This window comes from Schistocerca gregaria, chromosome 7, assembly GCF_023897955.1.
Source record: "Schistocerca gregaria isolate iqSchGreg1 chromosome 7, iqSchGreg1.2, whole genome shotgun sequence".
Taxonomy (NCBI): Eukaryota; Metazoa; Arthropoda; class Insecta; order Orthoptera; family Acrididae; genus Schistocerca; species Schistocerca gregaria.
Window position 1 is genome coordinate 421,969,919 of NC_064926.1, and position 18,754 is coordinate 421,988,672.

The following is an 18,754-nucleotide window of genomic DNA, read 5'->3' on the forward strand; positions in this document are numbered from 1 at the left end:
TGTACGTGCTGACTACGCGGAAGAATGTACACAACACGTAGCAACATGCAAGCTGGATATTTTTTTTCTGTGGCGGTGTTTAGGTGAGGGGTGCATATGCTACCCATTCCGAATTGCCGTGGAGGCCCGTGACGGGAGTGTTTGTGTCGTGCACCACAGGGCAGGAAGGAGGCTGCAGCGGCGAGCCTACGTCGCCTGCGAGGGCGGTCGGACGTGTCGGCGGAACTGGTGCAGGCGGAGACGACGCTCGCGCTGCAGTGCGCGGCGCTGCCGCGTGGCAGCGCTGGCGTGCTGGCGTCGCTGCGCCACCTGGGGACGCACCGCGCGGACTCGCGCACGCTGCTGCTGGCCGTGGGCTTCAGCGTGCTCAGCTCGGCCACCGGCATGGCCGCCGTGCTCAGCTACAGCGGCGACATCATGGCGCGCGCCGGGGATTCCCTGCTGTCTGCGGACGCGGCCGCCGCCGTGCAGGTGGGGGCCAGCTGCGCCTCGGCTGCCGCCGTGGACAAGCTGGGCCGGCGGCCGCTGTCGCTGATCTCGTTCGCCGGCTGCGCGCTCTCGCTGTTGGCCGAGGGCGGCTACTTCTATTTCATGGACGTCGCCCGGGCCGACGTCTCCGCCCTCCGCTGGCTGCCCCTCGCCGCGCTCGTCGTATATGTGGCAAGTTATCACCGTTACTAATCTTTTTATGGGGGCAGTCAAATGAAAACCGAACACCTACATCTACATCTACATACATACCCCGCAATCCACCATACGGTGCGTGGGGGAGGGAACCTCGTACCACGACTAGCATCTTCTCTCCCTCTTCCACTCCCAAACAGAACGAGGGAAAAATGACTGCCTATATGCCTCTGTACGAGCCCTAATCTCTCTTATCTTTATGGTCTTTCCGCGAAATGTAAGTTGGCGGCAGTAAAATTGTACTGCTGTCAGCCTCAAATGCTGGTTCTCTAAATTTCCTCAGTAGCGATTCACGAAAAGAACGGCTCCTTTACTCTAGAGAGTCCCACCCGAGTTCCTGAAGCATTTCCGTAACACTCGCCTGATGATCTAACCTACTAGCCCGCCTCTGAATTGCTTCTATGTCTCCCTCAATCCTACCTGATAGGGATCCCAAACTCTCGAGCACTACTCAAGAATAGGTCGTATTAGTGTTCTATCAGCGGCCTCCTTTACAGATGAACCACATCTTCCCAAAATTCTACCAATGAACCCCACAAGTGCCATTGCATGCTTGTCCCACTTCATATCGCTCTGCAATGTTACGCCCAAATATTTAATTGACGTGACTGTGTCAAGCGCTACACTACTAATGGAGTATTCAAACATTACAGGATTCTTTTTCCTATTCATCTGCATTAATTTACATTTATCTATATTTAGAGTTAGCAGCCATTCTTTACACCAATCACAAATCCTGTCCAAGTCATGTTGTATCCTCCTGCAGTCACTCAACGACGACACCTTCCCGTACACCTAGTCTAGTCTTGTAAGATCATCCGAAGACCAGTATCAGTAGCAAAGCGATTTAGAAAAGATTGCTGTATGGTGTGTCAGGTGGCAGTTGACGCTAAATAACGAAAAGTGTGAGATGATCCACATGAGTACCAAAAGAAATCCGTTGGAATTCGATTACTCGAAAAGATTGCTGTATGGTGTGTCAGGTGGCAGTTGACGCTAAATAACGAAAAGTGTGAGATGATCCACATGAGTACCAAAAGAAATCCGTTGGAATTCGATTACTCGGTAAATAGTACAATTCTCAAGGCTGTCAATTCAACTAAGTACCTGGGTGTTAAAATTACGAGCAACTTCAGTTGGAAGGACCACATAGATAATATTGTCGGGAAGGCGAGCCAAAGGTTGCGTTTCATTGGCAGGACACTTAGAAGATGCAACAAGTCCACAAAGAGACAGCTTACACTACACTCGTTCGTCCTCTGTTAGAATATTGCTGCGCGGTGTGGGATCCTTACCAGGTGGGATTGACGGAGGACATCGAAAGGGTGCAAAAAAGGGCAGCTCGTTTTGTATTATCACGTTATAGGGGAGAGAGTGTGGCAGATATGATACACGAGTCGGGATGGAAGTCATTACAGCATAGACGTTTTTCGTCGCGGCGAGACCTTTTTACGAAATTTCAGTCACCAACTTTCTCTTCCGAATGCGAAAATATTTTGTTGAGCCCAACCTACATAGGTAGGAATGATCATCAAAATAAAATAAGAGAAATCAGAGCTCGAACAGAAAGGTTTAGGTGTTCGTTTTTCCCGCTCGCTGTTCGGGAGTGGAATAGTAAAGAGATAGTATGATTGTGGTTCGATGAACCCTCTGCCAAGCACTTAAATGTGAATTGCAGAGTAGTCATGTAGATGTAGATACACCACAGCATCATCAGCAAACAGCCACACATATCTATCCACCCTATCCAAAAGATCATTTATGTAGATAGAAAACAGCAGCGGACCTACTACACTTCCCTGGGGCACTCCAGATGATAACCTCACCTCCGATGAACACTCACCGTTGAGGAGAACGTACTGGGTTCTATTACTTAAGAAGTCTTCGAGCCACTCATATACTTGGGAACCAGTCTCATATGCTCGTACCTTAGTTAGGAGTCTGCAGTGGGGCACCGAGTCAAACGCTTTCCGGAAGTCAAGGAATATGGCATCCGTCTGATACCCTTCATCCATGGTTCGCAAGATATCATGTGAAAAAAGGGCGAGTTGCGTTTAGCAGGACCGATACTTTCTAAAGCCGTGCTGATGCATGGACAGCAACTTCTCTGTCTCAAGGAAATTCATTATATTCGAACTGAGAATATGTTCGAGAATCCTGCAACACACTGATGTTAAGGATATTGGTCTGTAATTTTGAGGATCTGTCCTTCTACCCTTCTTATATACAGGCGTCACCTGCGCTTTTTTCCAGTCGCTCGGGACTTTACGTTGGGCAAGAGATTCACGATTAATGCAAGCTAAGTAAGGAGCCAGTGCAGTAGAGTACTCTCTGTAAAACCGAATTGGAATCCCGTCAGGACCTGGCGATTTATTTATTTTCAACCCATTCAGCTGCTTCACAACCCTAGGGATGTCTATCACTATATCCTCCACACGGGAATCCGCACGAGACTCAAACGGGGGTATGTTTGTACGATCCTCCTGCGCGAAGGATTTCTCAAATACTACATTTAAAATTTCAGCTTTCGTTTTGCTGTCTTCTGTTGCCAGGCCAGACTGAACAGTGAGTGACTGGATGGAAGCCTTTGACCCGCTTACCAATTTTACGTAAGACCAGAATGTGATCGTGGAACGGTTCCATTCAAAAGTAATCGTCTTACACATCAAGACATTTATCCCCTGATAGGACTCCATTAAAATAGGCCTCGGAAGGCTCAAAAAAATACCGACCGACCGCCATGTCGTCGTCAGCCAAAGGCATCAATGGATACGATATAAATGGGCATCTGGTCAGCACGCTGCTCTCCTGGCCGTTGTCAGTTTTCCTGGCGAAGCCGCCACTTCTCAATCAAGCAGCCTCTCAATTGGCCTCTGAAGGGCTGAATGCACTCCGCTTGCCAACAGCTCTAGACAGACACGGACAGTCGCCCATCCAAGTGCTAGTCAAGCCCGACAACACTTTACTTCAGTGATTTGACAGAAACCAGTGTTACCACTACAGTAAGGCTGTTGGCTCCACTGGGAGGCGAGACGATCAGTTTATGTTTCATAGAGCGCCGTCTGCTGATATATCCACAGCTGCACCAACTCTTGCACTTCCTCATTTGACTGAAGCCGATGTCCATACGTCTTTCTTCAGGTCACCAAAGATGTGGAAATCACACAGAGGAAGATTCCTGTTGTATGGGTGACGTTACAATGTTTCGTAACGAAATCGCTGAAGTGTAGCGTCTGTCCAATTGACAACATGGGGGTGGGGGTTATTTTACAACAGTATGATTCCATCCGACAGCATTCTGACAGCCCGAGGGGAAACCAACGGTGCTAACAACTCACGTCTCCCCTGCCAAAGAAATCCAAAGCTGTTCGCACATGTTTCGACGGGGTCTGATGACCTTCTTTGACTGCATGGCCCCTCTGCTCCTCGAATTCTTCCAGTATGGAAACACAATCAACATACAGCGCTATAAAGAGACTTAGCAGAAACTGCAGTGCGGCATAAGGCCAAAACGTACAAGAATGCTGCCGGGCGCAATCATCCTGTTGCACTATAAAGCCCGCCCCACATTGCCAGTCGGGCTAAGACTACGTTTCAGGGATTTAATTTGCAAACACTGCAACATCCTTTGTACAGCGCAAGTCATCTTTGCCGACCTGAAAAAAGAGATGTGTGGATGTTAAATTCAGTTAGTTGAAGAAATGCAAGAGTGGGTGCAGTTGTGAATCCGTTACCATCTGATCCTATGAAACAGGTATTGGTACTCTCGTCTCTCAGTGGAATAAACGTCTTAACACAACTGGTGATTACTTTCGAATGGAACCATTCCATGGTTTTAATTGCCACCTTAAAAAATAAAGTCGCTTCACAACATTTTTTAAAAGAAATTTCGTTTATTTTTCAGTCTGGTGATGGCTGTTTTATCACGTCAACATTACTGCCTTCGGGCAGTGACACCCACCTTCAGATCACTCTTGTAGTAACAGAGTAACCAATTAAAAGGAAACACTACCAGTTTCACAGCAATGATCGGGGGATGAGCGACACTACTCGAAACAGGTAGTTTTGAGATAATAAAACACCGAGCAACAGACAGAAAACAAGGTATTTCTTATAAATGAGGAATACTCCCTACTGACAAGTATGTTCACTTTGAAATTTTTTTTCTTTTTTTGCAGATATGAGTGTACTTAACATGTGCGTGTACACTACTGGCCATTAAAATTGCTACACCACGAAGATGACGTGCTACAGAAGCAAAATTTAACCGACAGGAAGAAGGTGCTGTGATATGCAAATGATTAGCTTTTCAGAGCATTCACACAAGGTTGGCGCCGGTGGCGACACCTACAACGTGCTGACACGAGTAGAGTTTCCAACCGATTTCTCATACACAGACAGCAGTTGACCGGCGTTGCCTGGTGAAACGTTGTTGTGATGACTGTTAGCAGAATATGGAATCGGTGGGTTCAGGAGGGTAATACGGAACGCCGTGCTGGATTCCAACGACCTCGTATCACTACCAGTCGAGATGACAGGCATCTTATCCGCATGGCTGTAACGGACCGTGCAGCTACGTCTCGATTCCTGAGTCAACAGATGGGGACGTTTGCAAGACAACAACCATCTGCAAGAACAGTTCGACGACGTTCGCAGCAGCATGGACTATCAGCTAGGAGGCAATGGCTGCGGTTACCCTTGACGCTGCATCACAGACAGGGAAGCGTGCGATGGTGTACTCAACGACGAAACTGGGTGTATATATGGCAAAGTGTCATTATTTCGGATGAGTCCAGGTTCTGTTTACAGCATCATGATGGACGCATCCGTGTTTGGCGACATCGCGGAGAACGCACATTGGAAGCGTGTATTCGTCATCGCCATGCTGGCGGTATCACCCTGCTTGATGGTATGGGCTACACGTATCGGTCACCTCTTGTTCGCATTGACGGCACTTTGAACAGTGGACGTTACATTTCAGATGTGTTACGAACCGTAGCTCTACCCTTCATTCGATCCGTGCGAAACCCTACATTTGAGCAGGATAATGCAGGACCGCATGTTGCAGGTCCTGTACGGGCCTTTCTGGATAAAGAAAATGTTCGACTGCTGCCCTGGCCAGCACATTCTCCAGATCTCTCACCAATTGAAAACGGTTGGTCATGGTGGCCGAGCAACTGGCTCGTCTCAATACGCCTGTCACTACCCTTGATGACCTGTGGTATCGTGTTGAAACTGCATGGGCAGTTTTACCTGTACACTCCATCCAACCTCTGTTTGACTTAGTGCTCAGGCGTATCAAGGCCGTTATTACGGGCAGAGGTGGTTGTTATGGGTACAGATTTCTCAGGATCTATGCACCAAAAATTTCGTGAAAATGTAATCACAGGTCAGTTCTAGTATAAAATATTTGTCCAATGAATACCCGTTTATCATCTGCATTTCTTCTTGGTGTAGCAATTTTAATGGTCAGTAGTGTACAAGAATGCTTCGGGCGGAATCATCCTGTTGCACGTTAAATGGTTCAAATGGCTCTGAGCACTATGGGACTTAACTTCTGAGGTCATCAGTCCCCTATAACTTAGAACTACTTAAACCTAAGTAACCTAAGGATATCACACACATCCATGCCCGAGGCATGATTCGAACCTGCGACCGTAGCAGTCGCGCGGTTTCAGACTGAAGCGCCTAGAACCGAGCGGCCGCATCGGCCGGCGCACGTTAAAGCTCGCCGCACATGGCCAATCGGATGAAGATTACTTTTAAGGGGTTTTATTTGGAAACACTGCAACTTCCTTTGTACAGCGCAGGTCGTCTTTGGCGACCTGAAGAAAGAGATGTGTTGATGTTGGATTCAGTTGGTTGAAGAAATGCAAGAGTGGGTGCAACTGTGAATCCATTAGCATCTGATCGCATCCTATGAAACAGGAATTGATAGTCTCGTCTCCCAGTGGGGTAAACGTCTTAACACAAGTTGTGATTACTTCCGAATGGAACCATTCCATGGATTTAATTGCCATCTTAAAAAATAAAGTTGCTTCACCTCATTTTTAAAAGAAATTTCGCTTTTTTCAGCTATGAGGCATATAGGAGCCTCTGGCCAACATAACGTAACAATCCGAACACACAAATTCTCCTCAGCGTGCCCTGTGCACGTAGACAGACCTCTCTACTTTCTTCCATCACCATCTTAAACTGGTAGGACTACCGTGTTAAGTAACAGGTTACAGTTACTCGCGATAGTCTCAAACTAAACCCACTCACACCACCATCTGTCCTTTGCTTTACAGCACAGAAGAGGTAAAGTCACAAAAATGTAGTAACACCAGATGGGCATAAAAGATCCTCTCTCTTCCAAATGCATGTTGCTTCGCACACAGGCAACTTCGGGCGTCAGCTGCAGGTAATCCTCGCAGTGGGAACCATTCCGTATGAAACGCTCCTAATTGACCCGTTTCAGTGTCCCTTACAAAAATATGGTCTTAACAGTTATCGTAATACATCCTGGCCCATGTGATTAGATGGTCTGTTTACGAATTCTTGTAGATAGTGTGGAAATAACACACTTATGCGAAGGACAGTACTTGGAAATTGTGCCAACAAAGAACAGCACGCTGCAACTCTTTGCTCCACGTCGTTGTCAAATAATTAATTCACGAACGTTGCTCTAAATCTTTCATACAATACTGGGACCACAGCTTTTCGCCAGCTGCAAGCAAGAATACCAATAAAACAGCTATTTACTTCCCCAGTTGTATTAATAAAAGGGTTCTGGCGACGTCTCAGATAACTAGCAGTTTTTGTTGATATGGCACTTCCCCCATAAAACTATACAATAAGTTATCACAATATTCTGATAATAGGCGTTACTTAATCTCGACAGCATAATATATGACCCTATTAACCAATCACCTAGAATACCTGCCAGCGCGTCGACAACTGCGATGTATCACAGATATAAGTCCTTTCTCTGCAGTTGCATGGGAATTTCCAACAGTCCACACATGCTGATTGCGAAAATTGATAGCACCATCTCTTGTGAACTCCAGCACGTCATTAAGAAATTTCGTAGATGTAAGTAGGCGTATATTTGTTTTGTCGACAGGAAGAAGGCTTTCGGTAGAATCAGTTTGAATATATTACTTGGAATTTTAAAATATGTGGGTGTAATCTGGAAACATAAAACATTAATACACAATGTACACAAACAAAAAAAAAATAGACATATTAAGGAATGGGGAATCGGAAGCTGTCAACATTGGAAGGGGTGTAAGGCAAGCATGGTAATTGTCACCGAAGCTGTTGAAAATACATGGGGAACCACAGAGAAAGCAAGAGGCATTGTAATAGGAAGAGAAAGGATAAAGATTATAAAATATTCGGATGATTAAGTGGTGCTGGCGGCAGCAGAAGAGGAGCTGCAGCAGATGTTGAAGTATATTGCAAGAAGGGGAGAGGATTATGGTATGAAGATAAACATAGGAAATTGAAAAGTGATGAGACTAAACACGATGGAAGCAGCAGTTAATACACTCCTGGAAATGGAAAAAAGAACACATTGACACCGGTGTGTCAGACCCACCATACTTGCTCCGGACACTGCGAGAGGGCTGTACAAGCAATGATCACACGCACGGCACAGCGGACACACCAGGAACCGCGATGTTGGCCGTCGAATGGCGCTAGCTGCGCAGCATTTGTGCACCGCCGCCGTCAGTGTCAGCCTGTTTGCCGTGGCATACGGAGCTCCATCGCAGTCTTTAACACTGGTAGCATGCCGCGAGAGCGTGGACGTGAACCGTATGTGCAGTTGACGGACTTCGAGCGAGGGCGTATAGTGGGCATGCGGGAGGCCGGGTGGACGTACCGCCGAATTGCTCAACACGTGGGGCGTGAGGTGTCCACAGTACAGCGATGTTGTCGCCAGTGGTCGGCGGAGGGTGCACGTGCCCGTCGACCTGGGACCAGACCGCAGCGACGCACGGATGCACGCCAAGACCGTAGGATCCTACGCAGTGCCGTAGGGGACCGCACCGCCACTTCCCAGCAAATTAGGGACACTGTTGTCCTGGGGTATCGGCGAGGACCATTCGCAACCGTCTCCATGAAGCTGGGCTACGGTCCCGCACACCGTTAGGCCGTCTTCCGCTCACGCCCCAACATCGTGCAGCCCGCCTCCAGTGGTGTCGCGACAGGCGTGAATGGAGGGACGAATGGAGACGTGTCATTTTCAGCGATGAGAGTCGCTTCTGCCTTGGTGCCAATGATGGTCGTATGCGTGTTTGGCGCCGTGCAGGTGAGCGCCACAATCAGGACTGCATACGACCCAGGCACACAGGGCCAACACCCGGCATCATGGTGTGGGGAGCGATCTCCTACACTGGCCGTACACCTCTGGTGATCGTCGAGGGGACACTGAATAGTGCACGGTACATCCAAACCGTCATCGAACCCATCGTTCTACCATTCCTAGACCGGCAAGGGAACTTGCTGTTCCAACAGGACAATGCACGTCCGCATGTATGCCGTGCCACCCAACGTGCTCTAGAAGGTGTAATTCAACTACCCTGGCCAGCAAGATCTCCGGATCTGTCCCCCATTGAGCATGTTTGGGACTGGATGAAGCGTCGTGTCACGCGGTGTGCACGTCCAGCACGAACGCTGGTCCAACTGAGGCGCCAGGTGGAAATGGCATGGCAAGCCGTTCCACAGGACTACATCCAGCATCTCTACTATCGTCTCCATGGGAGAATAGCAGCCTGCATTGCTGCGAAAGGTGGATATACACTGTACTAGTGCCGACATTGTGCATGCTCTGTTGCCTGTGTCTATGTGCCTGTGGTTCTGTTAGTGTGATCATGTGATGTATCTGACCCCAGGAATGTGTCAATAAAGTTTCCCCTTCCTGGGACAATGAATTCACAGTGTTCTTATTTCAATTTCCAGGAGTGTATATTCTAGACGAACAAGTAAAATCCTTTTCACTAACAACTGGCAGTATTCGAATGCATCTGAGAGAAAGACTTGGTAATTTTGATTTCTGTAGTGTATTGTTTCACAGCATTGAATCGTAGGCAGTTTAAAAAAAGGCTAAAGACAGATAGAATGTTTTGGAATGTGGCTATGGAGAAAGATGGAGAGGGATGCTTAAGTTGAAGTGGACTGACACACTTTAGAATGAAGAAGTAAAGAGGAAAATATGAAAAGAATGAAGGATTGTGGGAAGTGATCAGAAAGAGGAATTGACTGTAGCAAAGAACTATACAAGGAAAAGCGGAAAGATTGAGAGGAAGAGTTGGGAAAAGAACTGGAATGATGAACGACTTTCGAAGTTGACGAACAGATTAACAATCATGCTAATAATAAGCATGACGGGGAGCCTCCAGCTGAAAGATGTCAAAAAACACACTAAATAAAATAAATGGCTCACCCAAACGCATTGTTAATAGAGGCCATTACTGGCGCTAACAGATGTACTTCCATTCAGCTATTTTCTTTTCTATCCAATGTGTCTCCTAAGGGTCTCAGAGGAATATCTGCCAAGATGGCTCACTGTTTGCGGAATATCTACACTCTCGTAGATTTTGAATACCAAGTGCCTTCAATAGTTACCCCTGGCTACAAAAGTGTCTTCCGCACGACACATTCACTGTTTCACACATTCATACAAACAGCAGATTCGTTCATGAGCACACACACACACACACACACACACACACACACACACACACACACAATTTTGTGTTTTATGCAGGACAATGGGGAACACTGCCCCAGAAATAAATAAAAAGTACATTGCCAGACAAAAAAAGTGATCACTTGAGTGATTACAAAATCGAATATTTATAAGGAACTTGGCAGAATTAGCCCACTTATTAGTATAATATTGACCCAGCTGGCCCGGATGCATGCACTTATTCGGTTGGGAAGACTGTCATAAGGTTGTTGCATCCTACTCTGAGGTAAGACAGCCCACAACTGTTGTAACTAGTCCTCGATCTCGTAGATACCAACACTGTAAGGGAGTTTATGTCCAAGCCGGTCCCACACGTTATATCGGAGACATGTCTGGGAATCCTGCTGGGCACAGGAGGACCTGAACATCACTCAGACACTTCATTGAGACACGTTCCATGTGTGGAGGAGCACTGTACTGTTGAAAAATGACACTACGATTCTGTCACATGCCAACGGTCTTGCCTCAGTGGTAACACTGGTTCCCGTCAGATCACCGAAGTTAAGCGCTGTCGGGCTTGGCTAGCACTTGGATGAGTGACCATCCGGTCTGCCGAGCGCTGTTGGCAAGAGGGGTGCACTCAACCCTTGTGAGGCAACCTGGGGAGCTACTTGATTTAGAAGTAGCGGCTTCGGTCTCGAAACTGACATACGGCCGGGAGAGCGGTGTGCTGACCACATGCCCCTCCACATTCGTATCCATTGACGCCTGTGGGCTGAGGATGACACGGCGGCCGGTCGGTACCTTTGGGCCTTCATGGCCTGTTCGGGAGGATAATACTGCTACATGAGGAGACAGGCTACCCTTGATGTGTCATTGTGCTGTCAGAGTTCCCTCAATCAGCTGTAACTGAAGTCATACCCAATAACTCCCCACCCTGTGACACTGGGAGTAACACCACTGTGCCACTGCTAAACGCTGCAAGAATGATACATCTCCTCAGGTCGCCACCATACTCATCGACCATGGCGATCAGAAGTAAACAAGAACGACGCGTCATCAGCAGTCCACGCATCCCAGTTACGGAACCATTCGAAAGGTGGTCGTTTTGGTTGTAGTGATAATGGCATTCTATGCATGGGATGGTAATGCCCTAGCCCAGCGGTTGACAGTCTCCGACCAATGGTGTGAGATGACACAGAATGTTGTCATTGCTTGTTCTCGATTGGTAGGCGAAAAAGTGAATAGGTTACGAAATGCTTGGTGCACAGTATTGAGATTCGCCCTTCTGGTGGTCAGTAATGACGGACAAAAATCCTGATGATAAATATGCCTGCCCTCACATCCCCCTGAAGTCCAACAATGGATCACTATCAAATCTGAATGTCCCATAAATCTGAGTAATCCATGATTCGGTTACCTGGCCAAACAGAGACCCACAATGACGCCCCTTTCAAACTCTTGTCATCTGCTAGTAATGATGTCTCGCACAACTATGTGGCATCTCCATGTCCTTCATAGTGAGCATTCAACGTCTAGCCCTTACATTTCTCTCCAGGACTGGTGTCAACACAAAACCAACGCCAATATACCCTCGTAGCCCTTCTACCAGTCACAGAGAATTGGAACTCTGATCATATACGAGAGCGAGTCAAATGAAAACCTCAAATATTTTTTTAAATATTATTTATTGCGCAGAAGTGCTACAAAGCTGTATCAATTTTCAACATAATCTCTCCCATGCTCAATGCAAGTCCTCCAGCTCTTACAAAGTGAATAAATTCCTTTAGAAAAAAAATCTTTTGGTAGTCCGCGCCACCACTCATGCACCGCGTGGCGTACCTCTTCATCAGAATGGAACTTCTTTCCTCCCATTGCGTCTGTGTGGTCAAAACATATGGAAATCACTTGGGGCAAGGTCTGGTGAGTATGGTGAATGAGGAAGGCACTCAAAATGCAGGTCTGTGGTTGTTGCAACTGTTGTACGGGCAGTGTGGGGCATTCCATTGTCATGTTGCAAAATGGCACCTGCTGACAGCAATCCACGTCGCTTTGATTTGATTGCAGGCTGCAGATGACTTTTTAGATCTGTGTATGATGCACTGGTGACAGTGGTCCCTCTAGGCATGTAATGCTCCAAAATTACGCCTTTTTCGTCCCAAAAGAGAGTCAGCATAACCTTCCCTGCTGATGGTTCTGTTCGAAACTTCTTTGGTTTTGGTGATGAGGAATGGCGCCATTCCTTGCTCGCTCTCTTCGTTCCTGGTTGGTGGAAGTGAACTCAGGTTTCGTTCCCGGTAACGATTCTTGCAAGGAAACCATCACCTTCTCGTTCAAAGCACCGAAGAAGTTCTTCACAAGCATCAACAAGTCGTTCTCTCATTTCAGGAGTCAGCTGCCGTGGCACCCATCTTGCAGACACTTTTTGAAACTGGAGCACATCATGCACAATGTGGTGTGCTGACCCATGTCTAAACTGTAAACATGCTGCAATGTCATTCAGTGTCACTCGGCGGTTTTCCCTCACTAAGGCTTCAACTACTGCAATGTTCTGTGGAGTCACAACTCGTTGTGCCTGACCTGGACGAGGAGCATCTTCCACTGAAGTCACACCATTTGCGAATTCCTACGCCATTCGTAGACTTGCTGTTGTGACAAACATGCATCACCGTACTGAACCTTCATTCGTCGATCAATTTCAATAGGTTTCACAACTTCACAACGCAAAAACCGAATAACGGAACCAAGGGCGTACCCAGGATCTGAACTAGAGGGGGGGGGGGGGGGGGGGGCAGGTCATACTAGTCTCAGGAAACAAGGACTCGATGTAACACACAGCACTTCTTATTAAATAAAACAGTAAACCAGTGAAAAACTGCTTTTAATAAGCATTTTTAACACAAGAATGCACTTGTACAATGCGAGAAAACATGCAGCATTTCTTATTAAAATGAAGCAGTAAACTAGTGAAAAACTGCTTTCAATAAACATTTTAAATATAAGAATGCACTTGTTTAAAAATACAAATTTTTAATTCAGTAATAATCTTCTAGGATTTGCCGCATATTTCTCAATTACTTTCTTCTCTAACATCTTTCATTCTTTTACATAATTGCGAAGTACGCTCATCAGGCACAATCCTGTGAGCCTTTCTTCTCCCATGGTACTTCTGAGCCACGTCTTCACTCTTCGAAGTGTGCTGAAGGATCGTTCCACAGTCGCTGTTGTGCATGGGATAGCGCTGAAAATTTTTAGTGCTTTTTTCATGCTAGGGAAAAAAATATTGGTCTCGTTAAACAGGCCAACGACTTCCATATCCTTTAATTTAGCTTCAGTTATATTCTTTTTCCTCCACAAATTGTACCATAATTCCAGTTCTCCGGCAATATCATCCAATCCATAAAATGTTTTAAACAATTCTGCACTTTTAAGGAAGTCTGTTACACTATAATTGCTCATATTCAAGGGATGTAGCTAATTTAGAGCAAAAGCTGGTGTTTTTTCTGGTGAAAATCGTATATTTAATGCTGACATGAATGATTCGATGTATGGTATTACCAGCGAACGTCGCCAGTATTCGTTGTCATTTTGGGATGGTGGATTGTTTCAGAATTTTTGCTTGCAAGGAAAACGTGGAACAGTAATTTCTATTTACAGTTCCTCTGCTATAACTTGTGCTTTTGCAAGTAATTCGCTAGTTACTCCGTCTATTTCCTTTCGATCATTACTGAGCACGTCAAGGATTCCTCTGATGTGTTACCTCACCGCGATCATACCTACAGACTTAGACTGCAGGACATTAGCTACTGGTTCCAAAACTGCTGAGTATTTGGCTATTGTTTGTAAAGATAAGATGAACATTGGTTTGGTAATGGCTGAATGCAACTGATACGCAGATTTCCTCGTTGCATAATTTCCCTCAGTAGACAATTTTTCTAGAGCTCTCACAACCTCTGGGAAATTTTGAAAAAATAGTCTGATGGATTTATATTTTTCAGACCATCTCGTCTCACACATTCTTGTTAAATTGGGAGCGTATTTCCGACGTGTACTCGATTCTCTAAAAAAGTTTATAGTGTCTTTCACAGTGGCAACAGTATTCCTAATTTCCGGCACTGCGTTTGCATCGTTCACCAGAAGGTGAGTTCGAATATCTTTTTGGGGAGGGGGGGGGGCAGCTGCCTCCCCCCCCCCCTGCCCCTCGCAGGGTACGCCTATGAACAGAACGCTGTTTTTTCCTGGTGCAAGTCGCAAGTGGAGCGGCGATCTTTATACTGATACTGCGACAGTATGTGTGCATCTGCATTATGCTGCCACCTACAGGCCATACTGTACGCTGTTTGTAGCACGCTTACCAACTTACAGGATAACGGCGCGAAATTTCGATTTGTTATTACAACTTTAAGGTTTTCATTTGACTCACCTCGTACATACCTACTGATGGTGTGCATTTGTATGAAATTACATTGACATCAAACCATATCTTCTGAGTGCTTCACTTTATTTGTCAGGCAGTTTTGCTCCAATCCCCCTGTTCAATCCATTGTTACCTCTCGTTGCTAGGTAAATGTTGGAACTGAACGTCTTCCCATTCGGTCCCAGTTGGGAATACCATTACGAACTCGCGTGGTGTTTGGCTGAAACGAACCGCGGCTTTGATGGTGTTGCAGGTGGCGTACACAATGGGGATCGGCACGTTGGTGTGGACAGTGTCGGCGGAGATGTTCTCCGCCCCCGTCAAGGGCGTGTCCATGTCGGTGGTGACGCTGACCTACTTGCTGAGCATGTTCGCCGTCACCAAGCTCTTCCAGGATGTGGCGGACGCGGCCGGCGTGCACACCCTCTTCTGGGGCTTCGCAGCCTGCGCGGTGATCGGCTTCTGGTACGTCTACCTGCTGATACCCGAGACCAAGGGCAAGTCGCTCCTGGACATCAGCGCGGAGCTCAGCGCCAAGCTGTCCGCGTAGAGCACGCGACAGAACCTGCCTGACCCCTTTAGACTCTACAGCTTTTGTATTCGGAGCCAGTTCCTAAGAGAAAGTGGACTTATATGACTGTACCCTTATGGCTCAGTTCTTCAGGAAAGACTGACTCTGTGCAACGTATGGATCTGAGGCTTACTGCTTCAACCAGCATCATCGGTTGATGACACGTTTGGGGAGCCTGTGTGTAGTCAACAGATTCGTGCTGCAGCGTGAGACGATCAACTGACTCATAATGGCGCCGAGAAACCACTACTGGCATCCACATCTCCGTAGTAAGGAAAATCTCGCGGAACAGAAGAGCTACACTCTATACAGCTGACACCCGGTATATTTCATTTCTTACAAGTTTCATTCCTCAAAATAAGTTTCGGTCCTCAGCTGTGCGAGGTCCGATCTATTTTAGAGCGGAGTTCTTTTGAGCGAAGGACATCTGGTAACCGGGAAAAGGCGCTCACATTTGGGAGTGTGTGGCAGGGTATCTCCAACTCTCACTTTAGCCTTACAACCAAAGGAATCTTTTCAACCATTGTTGTCATGAACAGAGCAATGATTCCTTTTATAGACAGTGTGTTCCAGACAAAAATATAAAGGCCTCATACGTGTCTTAGTGTCTCTTTCTTGTATGTATAAGAGTAAAGTTGATGACATTCTCGACATGCGCAGTATACTTACACACAAACTGAGGTAATTCACGACAGATTCGTCATTCACATCCGCAAGTAAGATCGCCATCACGATCGCCACTCGAGGATGACTATAGGTACATTGGACTGTCTGACAAACGGTTTACAGGATCGCGTTTCTTATGTTACCACAAATTTTCAGCAGGCAATAAACATAGAAGAAAGGCACTAAGGCACAACTTCAAGAACATGGAAACAATGAGAACGTTTGTTTGATATTATTTACACCCACTGAGACCTTCAGTCCGATCTTGATACAACTAGCTTTAAATGACCACAAACATAAAACTTTACACTTTTGAAAACGAAGAAACTTAGTATCCTGCGGCTATAACATCAATTGATCATAATTGGAAACTGCTAACTCGTACAAATACGTGAGCGTAACAATTTGCTGGGGTATGAACTGGAACGATGACATAAGCTCAGTCGCAGGTAAAGCAAGTGACAGGCTATGGTTTATTGGAAGAATACTAGAAAAATGCAATGCCTCTACGAAGAAGGTTGCCTGCAAAACACACATGTGATCCACCCTAGAATATTGCTCAATTAGGTGGGATCCGTACCAAATAGGACTTCTTCTTTTCCTTTTCCCCGTTTCTCTACGGGACCTCCATTGATCTGTGCCAGTTGTGGCAGTGTCAGTGGAAATTATTGGCTGGATGCCGTTCATGACGCCACCATTCCCCACGGGAAGGAATCTGTTTACCCCACACGTCTGCATCTCGTGTAGATCTCATGTTCAAGTGTGGCAACGTTTTCTAGGAGTGGGGTGATGTGTTTCTGAGATGGGACGGGGGTGTGCTATTTGCCTTGTTGGATGTGGAAACCGCTTTAAAACCTCATCCAGGTTGAGCAGTCAACAGCTCTCGTCGTTAATCCGCGAGGGGGATTCGAACCAGGGCAAGTTCGCCTCCCCCTCCCCCAGAAGCGGGAACACTTGAAATCTTAGCTATCCTGACGCGGGTGTATGCCAAATATGACTGACAGGGAATAGACTATACGTCTAGAAGTGATTTTCCGTGATTCCGCTACCCGTCTCGTTTGACCAATTTTAGCATTGTTGTTGTGGTCTTCAGTCCTGAGACTGGTTTGATGCAGCTCTCCACGCTACTGTATCCTGTGCAAGCTTCTTCATCTCCCAGTACCTACTGCAGCCTACATCCTTCTGAATATGCTTAGTGTATTCATCTCTTGGTCTCCCTCTACGATTTTTACCCTCCACGCTGCCTTCCAATACTAAATTGGTGATCCCTCGATGTCTCAGAACATGTCCTACCAACCGATCCCTTCTTTTAGTCAAGTTGTGCTACAAGCTCCTCTTCTCCCCAATTACTATTCAATACCTCCTCATTAGTTATGTGATTTACCCATCTAATCTTCAGCATTCTTCTGTAGCACCACATTTCGAAAGCTTCTATTCTCTTCTTGTCTAAACTATTTATCGCCCTCGTTTGACTACCATACATGGCTACACTCCCTACAAATACTTTCAGAAACGACTTCCTGACATTTAAATCTACACTCGCTGTTAACAAATTTTTCTCCTTCAGAAACGCTTTCCTTGTCACTGCCAGTCTACATTTTATATCCTCTCTACTTCAACCATCATCAGTTATTTTGCTCCCCAAATAGCAAAACACCTTTACTACTTTAAGTGTCTCATTTCCTAATCTAATTCCCTCAGCATCACCCGACTTAATTCGACTACATTCCATTATCCTCGTTTTGCTTTTGTTGATGTTCATCTTATACCCTCCTTTCAAGACACTGTTCATTCCGTTCAACTGATCTTCCAAGACCTTTGCTGTCTCCGACAGAATTACAATGTCATCGGCGAACCTCAAAGTTTTTATTTCTTTTCCATGGATTTTAATACCTACTCCGAACTTTTCTTTTGTTTCCTTTACTCCTTGCTCAATATACAGATTGAATAACATATTTTAGCATTACTTTATGGAAAATCATCTCATACCTTGAAGCTGACCAACTCATTTATATAAAAAAAATGGCGATGTCACTGTATTCCCTCCATCCCCCTCCTGAATTAATTTCTGACGACACTGGTGGAGGAGAGTGACGAGAATACTGATAGCGATGAAATAAATACCTGTCTTGTTATATGATTGCATGTATTTAGTTGTAATTTAATTACATTGCAAAATTTAGAAAAAGTTGATTAAAAATCACACCGCGCATCACAAGCGTCTTCTAACCAAACTGCGTGCCTACGGAGTATCGCCACAGTTGTGTGAGTGCATTCGTGATTTCCTGTCAGAAAGGTCACAGTTCGTAGTAATAGACGGAAAGTCATCGAGTAAAACAGAATGAATATCCGGCGTTCCCCAAGGAAGTGTTATAGCCCCTCTATTCTTCTTGGTCTACATTAACGACATAGGAGGCAATCTGAGTAGCCGTCTTACATTGTTTGCAGATGATGCTGTCATTTACCGTCTTGTAAAGTCATCAGATGATTAAAATGACTTGCAAAATGATGTAGATAAGATGTCTGTATGGTGCGAAAAGTGGCAATTGACCCTGAATAAACAAAAGTGTGAAATTATTCACATGAGTACTAAAGGAAATCAGCTAAATTTCGATTACGCGATAAGTCACACCAATCTGACGGCTGTAAATTCAACTAAATACTTAGAGATCACAATTAGAAATAACCTAAACTGAAACGATCACACAGATAATATTGTGGGCAGAGCAAACCACGGACT

The 18,754-nt window shown here is 45.9% G+C and overlaps 1 protein-coding gene and 1 pseudogene across 1 annotated transcript in view; both read left to right on the top strand.

Annotated features, from left to right (window-relative positions):
* Nucleotides 1–15,327, top strand: part of LOC126282416 (facilitated trehalose transporter Tret1-2 homolog) — a 53,787-nt gene extending 38,460 nt beyond the window's left edge. Inside the window, exons 4-6 of the mRNA XM_049982074.1 lie at nucleotides 160–471; nucleotides 511–660; nucleotides 15,031–15,327. Coding sequence (XP_049838031.1) covers nucleotides 160–471; nucleotides 511–660; nucleotides 15,031–15,327 — 759 coding nt within the window. The remainder of the gene's footprint in view (nucleotides 1–159; nucleotides 472–510; nucleotides 661–15,030) is intronic.
* Nucleotides 10,871–10,988, top strand: LOC126282553 (5S ribosomal RNA; annotated as a pseudogene).
* Nucleotides 15,328–18,754: the final 3,427 nt, after the last annotated feature.